We start from the raw sequence: 19,582 nt of genomic DNA on the forward strand, positions 1-19,582 counted from the left end.
GTTCAGTTCACAAAAAACGATGTTTAAGTTAAAAAAAAAACCTGATTACGTGTTTGACTTGAATGAATTGGAAGGTTATAAAACTACACATATGGACCAGCTTTTGAAAATCTTGGCAGAGAATTAATGATTTTCAAACATTAGGATGCATTTTGATTTGGGTACTCTTCAGTTTGCAAGATGGCAAATTATCTCTTGATTAAAAAGATTTTCTAATCCTGAAGAGGACAGGCTCATCGGCTTGACTCTGCTACTTCTCTCCACCCACAACTTTGTGTGAGGGCAGGGGACAGAGAAGCCGAAACTGCTGAACCTGCCCCTCAGCCAGCTGGGCAGCCAACCCTTAGCCACAGTGAGCTTGATGTGCATATTCCAGGAGGAAGCAAGGTGACAGGTCCCTTCTCCAGTCCTGGAGAACCTGCAGCCAAGGCAGGCTAGTGTGAGGAGGAGACAGGGAAGCCACTAGAATAGGTCAAGACCAATCCAAAGGAAGTGGCCCCAGATGCTGAAGGGAGTCAGGACAACCTACTAGAAAGTGCATGTGTGCCCTGTACATGCCTGGATGGAATAAGGGAAAAAAATGTATCCTAGAACTTATCATAAAACTCTCCCTGAGGCCAGGGGCTGTGGCTTATGTCTGTAATCCCAGCACTTTGGGAGGCCCAGTCAGGAGGATCACTTTAGGCCAGGAGTTTGAGACAAGACTGGTCAACATAGCAAGACCCATCTCTACAGAAAATTTTTTAAAATTAGCTGTGTGTGGTGGTACACGTGTGTAGTCCCAGCTACTTGAGAGGCTGAGGCAGGAGGATGGCTTGAGCCCAGGAGCTGGAAGTTACAATGAGCTATGATGGTGCCACTGCACTCCAGCCCAAGTGACAGAGTGGGATCCCAACTGGAGAGGGAAAAAAAAAAGCTCTCCCTGAGGATCATTAAGGGTTATTAGGGGTTGAAAGAACAAAGTATCCTCTGACAAATGTATTGAAAGGAATGATTCATCAATGTAAATTTACACCCTTTTCAAAATCCCTTTATACTGGAATGTGGAGACCAATGGCCTGGTGCTTCCTTCTTGAAACCGGGCCCCTCCCGCATATGAAACAAACTTGGCAAATCGACCCTGAGTCTGAGCCTTCTGCCAAGGAAATACCAAGAGATTACCCACCCCGACACCCCCCCACACCTCCTAGGAGAGTGGGTCTACTCTGGAGTTGCTAGGATGGAGGAGGCAGGAGAAGAGGGTCAGTCCGTGAGCTCGGGGCACCTGGAGAATATGACTGGTCACTTATTCCCCGTGTGTAGTGTCCCCTACGCACAGTTCCCAAGAAACCTATGGATCTTCAGTTCCCCACCCAAAATGTCTTCCCTCTGTCCCCAGTGCCCCCCCAAATTCCAGCACCAGGGGTCAGCTGAAAGCCACCCATCCTAAAAGGGCCACCCAGGTGACTCTGACCCTCTCTCTCGGCACACACCAGGCAGGGTGGGAGTAGTGGTGGTGGTGTATAACCAGATTCCTGGTGGACAGAGACCATCTTCATTATCAGCCACAGGCCAGAAGTACAAAGACTCACTGATCTTGACAATGTGCCCGCCTGGGGACATAGGGTGGCTGTGCCCAGGCAACAGGCGTCCTCCCCAGAATTGATGGGGATGGGGCACAGGTGGGACACCTGGTTTAACGGATTCTTTGCTTGATTCTGGGAAACACTTTCCTTGACTTGGGACCAGGTCTTGGCAGGTGGCCGATGAAGGTCGTAGGTCCTTTTACTGGCCGCATCCCAGTTCCGGGCCCCAGTGAGGCCGCTGGAGCCGCCCTCGGTGCAGGTGACCTGCGCCCAGGCAGCTCCGCTCCGCCGCCTAGAGCCTAGAAGCTGCCACTGCGCCCCGAGACGCTCACGCTCTGCCAACCCCGCACGCTGGAGTCCGCGGCCGCCCTGCGCGGGCAATCCGGGGGTGGTGTTTGAAGTCAGGCTCTTCCTGCCTTTTTCCTTGGCCCGGGTGCCAGGCTCGCGCTGCCGGGTTTGGGGATCCCGGGTCGCCCCGCCCCGCCGGCCGCGCCCTGCTGGTGCGCTCAGCGTCCCCGCCCCCAGCCCCAAACCCCCACCCCCTGTGCCCTTAGGGGGGCACCCCCATTGGGGCGGGAGGGGGTCAGCCGTGCCCTGGTCGCCGAGCGGCGGGGAGGTGACGGTAACCGCCTTCCTATTTCCGCCCGGCCGGCAGCGCTGCGGGTGCGTGCCAGCGGAGAGGTGCTCGGTCCTCCCTCCGCCCGCCCGCGCCGGGGGCCGGCCCTGCCTCGCCCGCGCCTTTTTCCCCCGCAGCGCGGCGTCGCTCCGCCACTCGGGCACCGCAGGTAGGGCAGGAGGCTGGAGCGCCTGCTGCCCGCTCGCCCGTAAAATGGTCACCTCGGCTGGACAGCTCGTCCTGTTGGCGCTGGGTACGTACGCCGCCTGCTGCGCGCCCCGCGCCCCCGGCTTTCCCCTGTCCCCTCCGTTTCTCTTTTCTGGGGTTTTCTGCTCCGGCCTAGGCGAGTGGAGGGAGGCTAATGCTTTTAATGGGTTGGTGGTGCCTGGAAGGGTTGGGGTAGTGGTGTTGGTGTATAAGGGGAGTCCCTAAGAATTCCAAAGAGGGGGACTGTGGAGCGCCCAGGCTTTCCCCGGAGAGTGGCTGCCTGGGCCGTTCGTGAGAACGCCTGGCAAGGGGAAGCGATGTGAGAACAGGCTTGAACTTTAATCTGCCGCGGCTGTGCGTCTGCATACACATGCCCATACCTACCTGCTTACCCGGCTGCCTCCCGGCCCGTCCTCACCGGCGTCGGTGGTGTGTAGATGAGCCGCCTCCGAGCGCGTGGCGGGCGTCCGACCCTCTGGCCGGGTCTTGCCTGCTTGCCTCTCCTACCCCTGCCTACCCCCGAGCCCGGCGTCGGACAGATGTTCACGATCAGCGGAGGCGCCCTCAATCTTCTAACTTTAAGATCTCTTAAGCGTTGGGTAGGTTTTGGATTTTTGTGCGGATTAATTGTTCTTTTAAGCAACTTCCCTGGGAGAAATAGTTTCAGTGACAGCGGAGGGCAGGAGTGAAACCCTAGAGCGTTGCCAGTTTCCTTCGAGTTTGTTCTTGGAAATGAACGAGGGATGGGGGGTGGGAGGGGAAGTTAAACCCCGCATAGCCAGGTCGGGTCTGCGGGGCGGGTGCGTTTTCTAAGACTGAAGTCCACAGTTCTGTGTGTAACTGATGAGGGGCGCAGTGCCACGCGCCGCCTGGCCTGCTGCTTGTCCCTCGTGTTGTAGGGTCTTTTTGGTGTTGAGGTGGCTGATTAACAGCTCAGGTGTCCCGGTTATTGCTGCAGCTTTCAGTGAAGTGAATTGTTCGGTCGGTATCTAGCGAGTTTAACCTTGTAGAGCGTGTTGCTCGCTACAGGGTCATTAGAGTCTGTGGAAAAGCATGGAACCCCTCCCCTAAAATGCCCAGAGCCGCAGCCTCACCCAGTTCCGCGTACGATTCCAGGGGGTTCGTGGACCCGCCAGCAATCCTGCCCTTGAAACGCGGATTAAGAACCACTGCTGAAGGAAAGGCACCTTCTAACCCTAAGGCAAATACAGGGCAGTCGTGGAAACGGATGCTCTCAGCTGCACCCCCACCTGAATCTCACCAACAGGTGACATGATTACTGGCAGCTTTTCTTGCCCCTCCTTTTTCCCAGCGCTAACTTTTTTGTGTATTTTGACGATGGTTTTGATTTCAAAATTTCTAAAAAAGCAATAAAACATTACCGAGACAATAGAAGCCTTCTGGATACGATTCTGTGTTGTAATGTTTTTGCAAACAATAGTAGTGAATAGTAATAATAGCTAACTAGGGATTTACTCTGTGTCAGGCAGAGTTCTAAAGTGCTTCATATTTATTAATTCATTTAGTCTTGACACCAACCTGATGAAGAAGGTATTATTATCATCCGCATTTTATAGAAGAGGAAAGTAAAACACACAGGGTCCAGTGTGTAAGTAGTTGGACCAGGAGTATTAAAGAGTATGGAAGAAGTGTGGATATGAAAAGACACTCAAATTGTGGTCAGTACAGTCCCATCTCCCAGGTTTGGGACTTTGCCTTAAGGCGAGATCATGTGGTATGCCATGGAGCTTGCTGTTAAATTGGATTTTCTCTCGAACTCCCAGGATCTCAAGGTGGTTATTCAGTGAAAAGTAGAGGCAGGAAATGATGACGGTAAGAAATTTGAGGAAATCTTTGAAAGCCGTCCCCAGTCCTCATCGTAGTATACTTGCCCATGAAGACTACATTCATTCATCGTGTGATTTTTCTCTTTTGCCTAGGAGTGTTCTCTTCAGCTTGATCTTTGTTTCTTAAAAAAAAAAAGGATAAATTTAAAGATTGATCAGTATGTAAAGCTGGCTGGCTCATACAGCTCCAAAAGGTAAGCAGTTGAAAAAAGAAGAGAAAAAAAAAAAAGGCAGGAGTAATTTACACCAGTGAGGAACTCCTTTTTATTTATATTTCTTTAAAAGAAAAATCGGAGCCGTTAGCTCTGTGCATTTAGTAGAACTGCTGCCTCCCACATGCATCCTTAATTTGCATGTTTCCTCCAAAGCTGCTTTCCTTTCTAATTTTTCTTAAGTAGTTGAAGGCAGTTCGAGGCAAATCAGCCAGTGTCCCATCGCTAACCAAGATCTAGAAAACCTTCATAGGAATTGTCTGAGAAGGAACTGACTGTTAAGAGTCTCAGCTGATGCTTGATTACTTGGAACCTGAGCAGTGATTAATGTTTTGAGTGAGAGAATGTGGAGACTGTTACCCAAATGGCAACACTGAAAACATAATCCAGGTTTTCGTGGTGGCTGCCCTCCCATGTCAGGTTTCCATCGCTGGCAGGCAGACCTCACAGGGGCTTGGCACTTCCAGTTGCACGTCCTCCTCTGTGTCCAGGGAGCAAGATGTGTAATTTTGGTGCCATGTCTTTCTCGTTGTAAAATGGGGAGATTAGTAGGGTTGTCGAATATGTTTAATATATGGGAATGGTGCCTGGCACAGAGTAAGAGCTTGGTTAATCTTGGTGCCATCATCATCATCATTGTTGTTACTTTGAGCCCCATGGAATTCCAGACATCATTGCAGATTATGTGGGTTCCATAACTGGGAGAATTTGTCCATTTTAATTTATCTCATCTTCCTGCTCTTCACCCTTCCTAAGCCAGAAAAATATCGTCCAACCTATACACCTACCTACGTGATTTCTGGTGAATTTGGCAGATTACGTATTCAAGCAAGTTTGAGAGTTCTTTTGGACATAATGAATTCTTTAACTTTTTATGCAAAGCATTTGTAACTCTTTTTAATATTCAATGATTATTTATTGAGGTCAGCACTAAGTTCCAGTTTTCTTGTCTGTAAAGTAGGAATAATAAAACTGTGCCCACCTCACAGGGTTATGAGAATCAAACGAGATGATTAATATGGAAGTGATTTATAAACTATGAAAATTCATGATATACAAAAAATAGACTTGATTTTATGATACAGAAATGGGTTTTATAATCCAGAGAGAAACTTTATTATTTTTATGACGACCCCCATAAGTGTGGACTGAATGTAGACCAAAAGAGGGATGCCCTAGGACAAGAGGTGGCATTAAGGATGGCAGAGGTGAAATAGGTCACCTTCCCTATGGAATTCGGGACTGAGGGACCAGGAGGAGGACTGAAGTAAGATGTTTCTTTTCTCCATTCCATGGAAATGATGTGTTTCAGAGCAGACAGTGGAGGTTTTCCTAGGACACATGTTTTCCATATTAGGCAGCCGTAATTAGTGTTCACTTAGAATGTGGGCTATAAAGGTGTATATGGAAGCCTTAGAGGCTAAGCTTCCCGTATTTGCTTTTCCAAAATTTGGTTTCCCCAGGATAAAGTGATCTTCCTGTAAATACTCAATGTCCCGTGCAAAGGGGACGTTTCTTACAAGAATAAGTGATGCTTTGTGTCACTGTTACTGTGGTAACACAAGAGAAACAGATGACTTTTCCATTAGACTTATCTAAGGACCTTTTCAAAGTGTGTTTTGAACAAGGTCCTACACTTTGCGCTGCCCACGAAAAGGGACAGGCAATGGGAATAGGTTGGTTCAACTAAAATGAAAATGACTTGCACACCCTGAATTGGGCCTCTTATGCTTGGTTTCACACTCAAAATCTCTGTAGAATCTTCTATAGCAGTCCTTAAACCAGAATCATTTGGAGAACTGGTTAAAACAGATTGCTGGGCCCTCCCCCCAGAGTTTCTGATTCAATAGGTGGGAGAGTTTGCGTATCTAACAAGTTTCCAGGTGTGGCATATGCTGCTGGTGGGGAGGAGGAACACTGCCAGAACCACTGCTCTTCATTCACTGTTAAGGCAACTTCTGGCTTAATGTCAGTATGTTCTGACATTTATAAATGCCACTGTGGATTTTTAAGCCCTTACTAAAGGCACTTCTAAGGCCTGTCTTGCTGACCAGGGCAGCTAGAACTCTTGCTGAGATATCTCAATTGTTGTCAGTGTCCTTGTACTTTACCCACGGAAAATGTAATGAACTTAAACTTACCAATACTAATTGTGTCATACTTTCCTTTTATTTGGATTGCCCAAAACTGACCATTGTTTTGCCGCCATTTCAAATCACTTAATTTTAAAATAAGAACCTAATTCTATGCTAAAGGACTAATATGTTTAAGGTTGCATCTAGATAGAGGAAGATTGGGGTATTTTTATGATGCCTTTTGGTTATGTTTATCTTTTTTTTTCCCCCTATGACATGTCAAGTATAAAAGTTTTTCACAGAATCAGGAAAGTCAGAAATCTAGACTACCGGAATCATCTCTTAGGAGTTCTTCATTTCAAATACAAGGCACATTCCCTTTATACCAGTTCTAAAATCTGGATAAATTCTTTTGCAGCATCATGAATTTATTATATTGAATATGACAAGAAATAGTTGTTACCTAGGCCTAGAAAAAGTTGGACGTTTATTGAGATGGAATTTTTGTGTTTTGCTAGTGCTTTGTCTTAAGTCAGAGGAAACATTTTTTTCACGTGGAGTCTCTGCTCTAGCCAAGTGAATTCTACGCTCAGCACTTTTGCCTGTTATTTTTTGTTGTCCCCTTACTATGAATGGCTTTCCGTTTTTCTTGCCTTAGTGTTTGCACTCATAAAGTACCTGTAGATGGTTAGGGTTTCCTCAAGAAGGAACTCCTTTGTGTAACAATCAGCCTGCTATTGCTTTGCTTTTTTTAGTTTTAATCTTCAAATGTATTGACTTTTCCAGCTGGGAACCCCAGTGGCAGAGAGCCCTGGCTCCTCGGTGTTCTGTCTTGGATTGAGACTTCGTTGGTGCTTGACTTCTGTCTGCCAGTTTGAGGGCTCCTTTGTTTTCCACTATTAGCACCTCTGAGCGCAGCCAAGCCTCAGTGGGGACCAGTAAATATTTGATGACCTCTTGGTGTGCCCAGTGCAAGATACTTCAAGTATAGACTCAGTTGGCAAACGCTTGGCTATGTTGTTAACATTCATCCTGAAAAATTCTTTATTGTCATAATCGAGGGTAGTTGCATATAAATTCTTACATCACAGCTGCAACTAGTTTTCAGAATGGTGTTTTAAAAGAATAGATTATGATTTAATGTTTTTACGATTGCAAAAAACATATATTCTTCTCTAAAACATTTGGAAAATTAAGGAAAGCATAAGAGAGGATGTCTTAATGACCTATAATTCCACCACTGAAAGTTAACTATTATTAAATTTGGTTTAGAACCTGATGGATGGGTCAGGCACGGCGGCTCATGCCTGTAATCCTAACACTCTGGGAGGCCGAGGTGGGAGGATGGCTTGAGGTCAGGTGTTGGAGACCAGCCTGATCAAGAGTGAGACTCCATCTCTACTAAAAATAGAAAAAATTAGCTGTATGACTAAAAATAAAAAAAAATTAGCTGGGCATGGTGGAGCATGCCTGTAGTCCCAGCTACTTGGGAGGCTGAGGCAGGAGGATCACTTGAGCCCAGGACTTTGAGGTTGCTGTGAGCTAGGCTGATGCCATGGCACTCTAGCCTGACAACAGAGCGAGACTTTGTCTAAAAAAAAAAAAAAGAACCTGATGGATGAATGTGTATGTAGATATTCTTTAAAAGCACATAGGAATTCCAGTGAGCTCACACAGTTTCATTCTTTTTTGTAACTTAATAATCTTTCATAACAAACATTTTTTATGTCATTAAATATTCATCTACAACATCATTTCTAGTGACTGGGAAATATTCCCTTGACTATAATTTAACAAATTTTGAAGCACTTTCACCTTATAGGTTTTTTTCCTATAAAGTATGAATAATCCACACATTGTTATTGGGAATATCAATTGATACAATATTTTTTGAAAGTCAGTGTGGCAATAGCAATCAGTTTTAAGTGGGCATAGCTTCTTATCATCAACACCACTTTTTGAGATAGGCTACATAAATACTTGTCGAAATGTGTAATGAAAATGTAAAAGATGGTGATTGTCAAATTATTTGCGAGAGCAAGTAGGTTGCCAGTACCATACTACTATAATTATTTAAGGAGATTTTGCAAATAAATTATTTTTATATATGAATGCAATGATTTGTTGTGTAGCTATTTAAAATAATAAAGGTTTTCATGATATACTAGATTTAAAAGGACAAGTTCCAGAACTATATGTATAGTACAGTACCTTGGTTTGAATTGGTTAATTTTTTATAACAAGCATATATATATTAAATTTCTAATGCCCAAAGTCAAGGAATATAAATAATGTCACATTCTTGTCCATAAATATTTGGTACATTTTTTGATTATTTAGTATAAATTCCTAGAAATTGGCCTTTTCTCTCACTTTCTTGAATCTTCCATAACACTGTAAATTGGATTTAATATTTGCCAAGCTGGTTGGAGAAAAATAATCTCAGCTCAGTTTTTGTATTTAGTATTTGTTAAGGTGAGTAAATTTCTTGGCCATTTGTCATTTTGTTATTTGAATCTTAACCTTAAAAAAATTTTTTCTTGTTGGTTTATCATCCTTTTCTTGGAGTTTTATAACAACACTTTGTATAAAAAGGATATTAATCCTTTTTCAGTCATAAATTGCAAATATTTCCCCCCATTTATTGTTTATCTCTTGCTGTTTGTGTTATTTTGATATACCTAAGATCTTTATTTTTGTGTGGCAGAATCTGTAAATCTTTCCCCTTAAGCTTTCTACCTTTTGCTTACTTATTTAGGAAAACCATCTCTTATCCTAAGATAAGGTAAATATGTTATTTTTTTTCCTTCTCGTTCTTTAGTGGTCTCATATTATGTTGAAATATTTTATCTATAATTTATTCTGGATATGTATGAGATACAACTCATATTTCATTTTTTAAAAACAGTCAACCAGTTAGTAGTCTCAACTGCCATTTATGGGATAACCTATCCTGCTCCCTGTGGTTTCCATTTTTATCATATGCTAAATTCTTTATATAAATACTTGCATCTGTTTATGAAATTTCAGTTCCATTATTTCATATTTTGCCCTTATTGTGAATTTGTTCATTCATGTATTCTACAAATATTTATAGAGCACCTGCTCTGTGCTGAGACCACTTCTACATGCTAGGGAGTCAGCCAAGAATGAGGCAGAGGCCCCATCCTCAGGAGCTGTGTCCTAGTGGGTGAGACATTACCCCTGCTATCTCTTCCAATTGGTTATTGCTGGCATATAAAAGCTTTTTTTCATATTTATGTTTTAATGAGTTTTGTTAATTCTAATAGTTCTTCAGTTGATTCTTAGGTTTTCTAGGTAGGTGATTATGTAATCTTGAATAGAGATAATTTTCTCTTCTTCCTTTTTTTTTTTTTTTGAGACAGAGTCTCACTGTGTTGCCCGGGCTAGAGTGCCGTGGCGTCAGCTTAACTCACAGCAACCTCAAACTCCTGGGCTCAAGCGATCCTCCTGCCTCAGCCTCCCAAGTAGCTGGGACTACAGGCATGCGCCACCATGCCCGGCTAATTTTTTCTATATATTTTTAGTTGTCCAATTAATTTCTTTCCATTTTTAGTAGAGACGGGGTCTCGCTCTTGCTCAGGCTGGTTTTGAACTCCTGAGCTCAAACAATCCGCCTGCCTCGGCCTCCCAGAGAGCTAGGATTACAGGTGTGAGCCACCGCGCCCGGCCTCTTCTTCCTTTTAATATTTTTATCTCATTACTTTTTTCCTATAGTGCTGTCTAGAGCTTTAAGAACAACATTTTTTAAAAGGTAGTAAATAGCACTGTATTTTTCATGGCTATACTGATAATGTTTTTGCATTTAACAGTTAATTATGAGGCTAATGTTTTAATTACATATGTGTGTATAGGTATATATACATCTTTAGATAATGAAATATACTTCTCTTCATAATTTACTAAAATATTTGCATTTTGTTAGTTATTTAAAGCAGGATGAGACAATGTATGAATTTTTTCCCCCAAATGTTTTGAGGATATTTATTAACTCAATTATGTTAAAGCTATCTTTAAATTCTTGAAATAAACCCTTCTTGATTATGTGGTATTCTCTGTATACGCTGTTAGGTTTGATCCATTATGAAGTGTTCAGGGCCTTCTTTTCGTTTTTAGGATTTGATATCAGCATTATGTCAGCTTTATAAAATAAATTTTAATAATATCTTTTTTTTATGTTCTGATGGTTGACATATCATGGAAACCAACAGTTCTGTGAAGGCTTGAAAGAAATTGCTTATGAAGGTTCTGGCCCTAGTCGCTTTTTAGTGATCAGTTCAAGTTTTCTACTTGAGTAAGTTTTGGTAATTATGTATCTTGCTCACAGTTGATTCAACTCCAATTTTTAGCATAGATTCATAAATGATCTCCTTTAAATTAAAAATTTTTCTTTTACATCTGCAGCCCTAGTTAATGTGACTTTAACAAATGTGAAACAAAGCAAGCACCGAGGCCCCCAAAATAAAATATATCTTAAAATTTGTTTTTCTTGATGATATTTAGAAAAAAACTTTTAAAATCATTAAATAAAATTAAAGGAAAAGTTTTATAGGTAATAGTGTTCCCATAAGCCCAGGGAAGTAACATTAGTTTATTTGCATAACTGCGTATACTAAAGCTAGTGTAATAATGCCAGTTCTGATTTATAGGGTACGTGACATTGTCATTTCTAGCAGAGGCCTCTAAGTAGCATCCTGATGCTTCCTTAAGCTTTAAAAAGCTTAACAACCTTCAAATACACTATTGTGTCCATTAAATGCTACTATAGCACAGCCAATGCTTATGTGAGAGAATTTTCTGTTTTTTTGTTTTTAAGATCAGTACTTCTAGGTAAAAATCATATGTTCTTACCAAGAGACCGTATCTTTGGCTTGGGTTCTTCAGGGCCTTTAGTTTGAGTTTGAATGAGGACAGTAGACAATTCTCCTGGGTGTGTGGAGGATGGAAGTGCCTTTACTCTCATTCATCATCTCCTGCCAGGTTTGAGGCATTCTCTGTGTAATTACACTACTTCCAAGAGGCACAGGAGATTAACTGGCTAAATGGTCCACGTAATGTGGTGACACAAAAGCGGCCAAAGCTGATAAATGAGAGGTTTGCAATTACACACTTTGCTTCTTTCCCTCCACCAGGCCTTGGCAACCAACAAGAATAACTCAAATTTAGGACATGTTTTCTGGTTAACAAAAAGAGCTTAAGACCTGTAACTTTTACAATGGTAGTAGCCCTGAGGAATTGGTATATGAATTACAGATGACATAGCCAGGTCACCTTTTTGCCACTGAGCTCAGTCGGAAACTTTGGGCTTGAACCCTTCTCACCTTGGAATGGTGTCTGGGTTATAAGTTTTGCATTGGAGGAATGCATCATCAGGCCGGTCTGCATGCTGTACACACTCCCTGCCAGCAAATTTAAACAATGACAGATGTTTTTTGCACATAGCAGACTTGGGTGTTATAATTAGGGTTTTAGGGGATGAATCACAGGTCCCCGAACTGGAATGAAAGCAAGCCTGGAGCCTGAGCATTTTTTAGGGGTGTGAGGTAAACTCATAGATCACACAGATGGGGAATCCTTCTGGTTTTGAACTCTCCCTGAACCTCATCCACCACTGTCCCCTCCAAAGAAAACCCCGAAAACAAACACACCTCTTGTGCCGGCCACAGTGCTAGCCACTTCCAGTTCATAGAACACGTGCACCCTAGGTGGGTTCAGGACATACTCCTTTTCCACCAGCTTGGTTAAATCCTACACATTGTCTTCCCCAACTGAAACACAGATCAGAATCTACAAACAAAAGAGTCTAAACACCCACAAATTTGACTCACCAGAGCCATCGGACTCGTTTTAACTGCCAGGTGTCCTACCACCCTCTTTCTGGGCATGGGTACAGATATTTGTATATTCACTTTTTTTTCCTTTAAAAATGGCATGTGGTAGATTCTGTTTTAAAATCTGTTTTTCACTTACAGTATATAGAGACAATATTTCTGTAGCAAACATAAATACAAACCTATTTTTTAGTGGCTATAATATATTCTGTGATACAACTCTAACATTTATCCATCCCTTATTGGTGGAGATATAGATTACTTCACACTTTTAAATATTCAAATATGAAATGAAAATTCTTACAGCTTAGTCATTGTCAGCATCTTTTAATTATTTTCTATGGATAAATGCCCAGAAATGGATTACTAGGTCAAAAGGTTCACACTCTTAATGTGTTTTGACAACCCGCCCTCCAGAAAAGCTGTACAAATTTATACTTCAGTTACCTATGTGTGAATGCCTATTTATTAACAGATTTATCTGTGGTGAGTGTTATCATTTTTTAGACTTTGCTAATTATGTTGGCAACTGATATCTCATTGTTTTAATATGTATTTCTTTGGTTTTTAATAAGAGTGAAAGCTTTTTCACGTCTGAGTATTTATTTTCTTGTGAGTTACCGATTTGTGTCCTTAGACTATGTTTTAGGTAGGTTAGTTATTATTTATTTGTGAGCAGCTTTCAAAAATGTTATACATTGAAAATATTGTCTTATTTTGCTTTTTAAATTTATGTGGATTATGTTTGGGTTTACAAAAGTGTGATTTTGGTTTTGGTTTTAAGTACTTAAAAACTGTTCATAATTTTTTTATGATTTCTACTTTTGTATACTTAGTCTCGGGGTAGAAAGGGATTTTCTGTGACCCTTTGATATCTGATTTACCCTTGTACTTTTTTGTTGTTACTTTTCAGATCTAAATTTTAATTCTTTGTGAATGCATTTTGATGTAAGATGTGAGCTAAAGATCTAATTTGCCTTTTTGTCAAACAGTGATCCTATTATTCTAAGATCATTGGTTGAATAATTTAGTCTCCACCCACTGATTCCAAATCCCACCTTGTCACTTGATACATTCTTAGGAGTACTTGGGTCTGTTTATGGAGTTTCTGTTCTGTTCCATTGATCTGTGGATCGTATCTATAGCAAACCACTCTTATGAGTTGAAACGTGTCATTGCACCAGGAAATTGGGGCAGAAAATGTTAAGAACCAGGAAGGTAAACAGTGTATTACAGTGAATATCTATCACTTCTCACCTTTATGATCAAACTAATACTTTCCCCCCACCTAGGGGGTGTTGGAGGGAATGATTACTTAGCATGTTTCTTTCCCTGGAGAAAAAGGATGATTTACCTCATTCCGTAGCTTGGCTGGAGACTGATGGGCTTTGGGTCCCACTGTACTGGAAGACATGGTGACCCTGCATACACTCTCCTCTGTTCTTTCCGGAACTTGGTGCTCTGCAGGAGTTGGGGGTCATGAGGCAGCCTGCGGTTCTCCATATGACATTCTGGCAAACTAGGACTGTGTATTTTCATGACCCCATCTGAAATGGGGGTACCATTGTGGAGTATACCATGGTGTATGTGGAACCACAGACCAAACCAGGGAACATCTCTCTGGAATAGAGGATAATTAGAGAATCAAAAAGGAACCTAACTAGAAGTCATAACATTGTTTTCTGTGTCAAACTCAGATATGTTAGTGAATAGAATGTAAGATTGAAATATTAAAATTAATTTTTAGGATAAAACATAAGACTTCATATCAATTATGATTTTTTTTCCATTGGACTGTTTCAGACTGTGCTCCCTGCCTAGAGAGATAGATATGAATTTCTTCTCTTTGCCGTTTTGGAGGTTTTGGTGGAAAAGTTTGAAAAGTACAGACGTACCTCAGAGACATTGCCACTTTGGTTCCAGACTCCCATGATAAAACAAATATCACAAGAAAGCAAGTCACAAATTTTTCGGTTTCCCAGCGCATATAAATACTATGTTTATAGTATACTGTATTCTATTAAGTTATGCGATAGCATTATGTTTAAAAACATGTACATACTTAATTAAAAATACTTTATTGCTAAAAATGCAAACAGTCATTTGAACCTTCAGCAAGTCGTGATCTTTTTGCCTGTGGACGGTCTTGCCTCGGTGGTGATGGCTGCTGACTGACCAAGATGGTGGTTGCTGAAGGCTGAAGTGGCTGTGGAAATTTCTTAAAAAGGACAATAATGAGTTTGCTGCATCAATGGACTTTCGTTTCTTGAGAGATTTCTCTGTAGCATGTGATACTATTTGGTAGCATTTTATCCACAATAGAAGTTTTTTCAAAATTGGAGTCAATCCTCTCAAACCCTGCTACTGCTTTATCAACTAAGCATATGTAATAATCTAAATCCTTTGTTGTCATTTTACCAACGTTCACAGCATCTTCGCCAGGAGTAGATTCCATCTCAAGAAACCACTTTCTTCACTCATCCATGAGAAGCAACTCCTCATCTGTTCAAGTTTTAGTATGAGATTGCAGCAATTCTGTCACATCTTCAGCTTCCACTTCTAATTCTAGTTCTTATTATTTTCGCTACATCTTCAGGTACTTCCTCCACGGAAGTCCTGAACTCCTCAAAGTCATCCATTAGGGTTAGAATCAATTTTCTTCCAAACTCCTGTTCGTGTTGATGATATTTTGACCTCCTCCCATGAATCACAAATGTTCTTAATCGCATCTAGAATGGTGAATCCTTTCCAGAAGATTTTCAGTTTACTTTGCCCAGAGATATCACTATCTATGGTAGCTATGGCCTTAAAATGTATTTCTTAAATAATAAGATTTGAAAGTCAAAATTACTCCTTGATCCATGGGCTGCAGAATGGACGTTGTGTTAGCAGACATGAAAACAACATTAATCGCCTAGTACATCTCCATGAGAGCTCTTGAGTGACCAGGTGCATTGTCAATGAGCAGTAATATTTTGCAAGAAATCATTTTTTCTGAACAGTAGGTCTCACCGGGCTTAGCGGGCTTAAAATATTCAGTAAACCATGCTGTAAACAGATGTGCTGTCATGAGGCTTTGTTGTACCATTTATAGAGCACAGGTAGAGTAGATGTAGCATAATTCAGAAGGGCCCTAGGCTTTTGGAATGGTAAATAAACATTGGCTTCTACTTAAAGTCATTAACTGCCTTAGCCCCTAAGAAGAGAGTCAGTCTGACCTTTGCAGCTTTGAAGCCTAGCATTGACTTATCTTCTCTGGCTATGAAAGTCCTAGATGGCATCTTCTAACGGAAGGTTGTTTTGTCAGCACTGAAAATTTGTTGTTTAGTGTAGCCACCTTCATCAATGATCTTAGCTAGATGTTCTGGATAACTTGCTGCAGCTTGTACATCAGCACTTGCTGCTTCACCTTGCACTTTTATGTTATAGAGATGGTTTCTTTCCTTAAACCTCAAATCAACCTCTGCTAGCTTCAGACTTTCTTCTGCAGCTTCCTCACCTGTCTCAGCCTTCATAGAATTGAAGAGGGTTAGGGCCTTGCTCTTGATGAGGATTTGGTTTAAGGGAATGTTGTGGCTGGTTTGATCTTCTATCCAGACCACTCAAACTTGCTACATATCAACAATAAGGCTGTTTTGCTTTCTATCATTCATGAGTTCACCAGGGTAGCACTTTTAATTTCCTTCAAGAAATTTTCCTTTACACATTCACAACTTGACTACCTGTTTTGAGCAAGAGGCCTAGCTTTCAGCCTGTTTCTGCTTTCAGCATGCCTTCCTCACTAAGCTTAATCATTTCTAGCTTTTGATTTAAAGTGAGAGATGTGGGACTCTTTCTTTCACCTCAACCCTTAAGAGTCCATTGTAGGGTTATTAATTGGCCTAATTTCAATATTGTTGTCTCAGGGAATAGGGAGGCCCGAGGAGATGGAGAGACAGGAGAATGGCCGGCCAGTGGAGCAGTCAGAACACACGTTAATGAACTAAGTTTGCTGTCTTCTATGGGCGTGGTTCATGGCTCCCTAAAACAATTATAACAGTAATATCAAAGATCACTGATCACAGATCACCATAACAGATATAGTAATATTGGAAAAGTGTGAAATATTGTGAGAATTACCAAAATGTGACACCAAGACTTGAAGTGAGCACATGCTATTGGAAAAACGGTGCCGATAAATGCCACAGATCTTCAATTTATGAAAAACACAGTATCTGTGAAGCACCTTAAAGTGAAGCGTAATAAAACGAAGTATGACTATGCTATCCCGTGTGGATGCCTAGTTTTCAGGTACTTAGCGTGGAGGAAGAACAGTAACTGAAATGAATAACTTCATTCTTCGGATTGCTTTGTATTTAATTTGGCCTTCTTTTTCTAGTTTCCTAAAGGGGATGCTTAGATTATTGATTTTAGATTCTTCTTTTATTAAATATTCATTCAATGCTATAAATTTCCCTCTAAGCACCACTTTTGCTGTAGCCCACAAATTTCGATGTATTTTTATTCAGTTCAAAATATTTTTTAACTGCTCTTGAAAATCCTTCTTGGACCCATGTGGTGTTTAGAAGTATGTTGTTCAATCTCCAGTATTTGGGGATTTTCCAGCTCTCTTTCTGTTATTGATTTCTAGTTTAATTCCACTGTGGTCTGAGAGTGTACATTGCATGATTTCTATTCCTTCACATCTGTTAGGTACATTTGATGGCCCAGGATATGGTCTGTCTTGGTGAATGTTCCACGTGAGCTTGAGAAGAACGTGTCATCTACTATTCTAAGAGTTTAGCTGTATCTTTACTGATTTCTGCCTGCTGGATCTAACCATTTCTGACAGAGGGATGTTGAAGTCTCCATCATAATAGTGGATTCATCTGTTTCCCTTTGCAGGTCTATTATTTTTGTCTCATGGATTTTGACACCGTTGTTAGGCACATGTCCACATTAAGAATTGTTGCGTGACTTCATCATTCTTTCATGATTCAGAAGCTGTTCCGGGGTCTCTCAGGGCCTAAAGGTCATCACTAATAAATGTGGTACCTGTAATTGACACAAAGTTCCCATTATTACCTGTGAATGGGAAGTTCCAATGAGTTGTGTTTTCTTCCTGACTTAAATAGAACTCTGCTCGATTTTAACTTTCCTTGTAGAAGAAAAAAAGAAAGGCATTACTCCAATTTCCTGGACATGTGCTCTGTTAGAGTCAAGATAGTGGGACCTTGTTTTATTGAGGTCATCATTTCAAATAAGTTCTTTTTTGAACCTTCTACGGGTTGTAGAAGATTTCGGCTAATGGACTGGTTGCGCACCAGTGAACCACTTGAAAGTTAGAGATTTATGCTTACGAAAACAGCATCAACTCACTATGTAGTATGAGCTTATTTGCTTGTGAAGTGTCTCTTTCCCATCCTGTGCAACAGAGGGAAAAATAAACAAAACAGTCCTTTCAACTAAATTGGGTTTTTTGGGTTTCAAATAAAAGGCACAGCATTTTTCTTTTAACACTAAGAGCAGAGGCATGCGGAATATCTCAGCTATCATCCCATGTAGGATATATCCAAATGATCAAACAGTAGTTGTGATTTTTGTGAATTAGGCCTAATGAAACAAACATTTGGTTCTTAATTCACCCAAGGCAGTTACTTTATTCACTTAATGCTGTATTATAGAGCCGATGGGATGAATAACAAAAATAAGATCTCTCAGTGCAAAGTGAGGGATCCTATGTACGCATATATTTACTTAGGTTATTTGTGGATTCTTCACTTCAGTCGACATTTAATCGTGTACCCAATACTCTGCTGGCTTTGGTGATATTAATGCAAACAGAACCATGACCTAGCCCTTGCTCCCAGCCCCTGAATTTCTTGTAAATTGTGGCAGAAGCAAACATAGTTTTTCACAATATGACATCAGGTACACAGTGGGCACCTTGGGCTCAGAAAGAGGGTTCTTGGTATGATGGGGCAAGGGTGCTTTCTTTGAGAAGATGATGGCCAACAGTTAGGAAGAGTGCCTGGCTCATAGTAAATTCTTTGAGTACCTTACATGTTGTACAAACTCTTTTAACCCACCTAGCAGTCCTACAAGACATGGTGAGTATCACCATTTCATAGATGAGAAAACTGAGGAACAAAAATATTAGGTAATTTGCCCAAGCTCCCATAGCCAGCATGTGGCAGGATGAGGATTTAAACAGAGGACCTCTGCCTGACATCCTAGCCTCCCCCGCATTCTGATCCTGTGCCGGCTATGGGCGGCTGTGGATGCTGAGGTGCCTGGAGTTGTTCATGTGTGAGAGCACCATTGTGTGGCAGACGCTGGGCTGAACGCAGTCAGGCTTCCAGACAGCCACTCCGCTACATACTGAGAGTAATTTTCACGCAGGTGACATTCATGCTGGTTCAAAAGAAATCCTGTTCTTCCCGATGCTATGAAACATGTCATAAACAAACAAGTATGGTAGAGTGCTTTTTCCCCCTCATTCAGTCAACAGTTCAGATGTTCAGAAGACAGCTCATCCATGAGGCGCGCTATTTGACGTATTCTGTTGTGACCAGGGAACTTCTAATAATAAATTTGTTAATGGGGGGGGCTATTTATTTTTTTGCCATAAATTTTTAGAAAGGGGTTCGATTGAAAGGGTGATCTCTTCTGTTGCTGCAGGCAATCTGTCCCCCAACAGATAACATGCCTGAAAGAGCACGTGAGCTGCAGCCTCTAAGGCTGTCTGCTGGGGCACTGGCTGCACCTGCTTCTCACCTCACTTCTACACCTCCCGGTCATCATGTCCCCTGTCAACGTTTCCCCCCAATAATGGTGAAAGGCAGCAGAGTCTTTAACACTTTTGCTTTAACACTTTTAGTTCTTCACAGTCCGACTAAAGATAGAACCTGCATTAGCACGGTTGCTAATAGCTGGCTTACTTTCAGTCTCTTTCCCCACCAACTTTAGTGAAGACTTGTACCTACAAAAAGCACAGGCATTTCTGTTGATTTGGTAGAATAGCAGGTAAGGACAAAAAAGAGCATCTGCTGTGTTACTTGTATATAGGAACTTCTTTCAGCTGGCAGCATTATTTGATGGCCTTTGTACTTCTCAATAGACAGACACTTCAGTATCTGCTTCAGGTCTGTATCCCCATGTGTCAGAGCAGGGCCACAAAGTGGGCATTCTACAAATGTTTGTTAAAGGTAGGGTTTTTTTTCCTTTAC

The 19,582-nt window shown here is 41.5% G+C and overlaps 1 protein-coding gene across 1 annotated transcript in view; it reads left to right on the top strand.

Annotated features, from left to right (window-relative positions):
- Window positions 1-2,341: 2,341 nt before the first annotated feature.
- Window positions 2,342-19,582, top strand: part of TGFA (transforming growth factor, alpha) — a 97,525-nt gene continuing 80,284 nt past the window's right edge. The window contains exon 1 of the mRNA XM_012646446.1: window positions 2,342-2,434. Coding sequence (XP_012501900.1) covers window positions 2,395-2,434 — 40 coding nt within the window. The 5' untranslated portion in view covers window positions 2,342-2,394. The remainder of the gene's footprint in view (window positions 2,435-19,582) is intronic.

This window comes from Propithecus coquereli, unplaced genomic scaffold (assembly GCF_000956105.1).
Source record: "Propithecus coquereli isolate 6110/MARCELLA unplaced genomic scaffold, Pcoq_1.0 Scaffold243, whole genome shotgun sequence".
In the NCBI taxonomy this organism is placed as follows: Eukaryota; Metazoa; Chordata; class Mammalia; order Primates; family Indriidae; genus Propithecus; species Propithecus coquereli.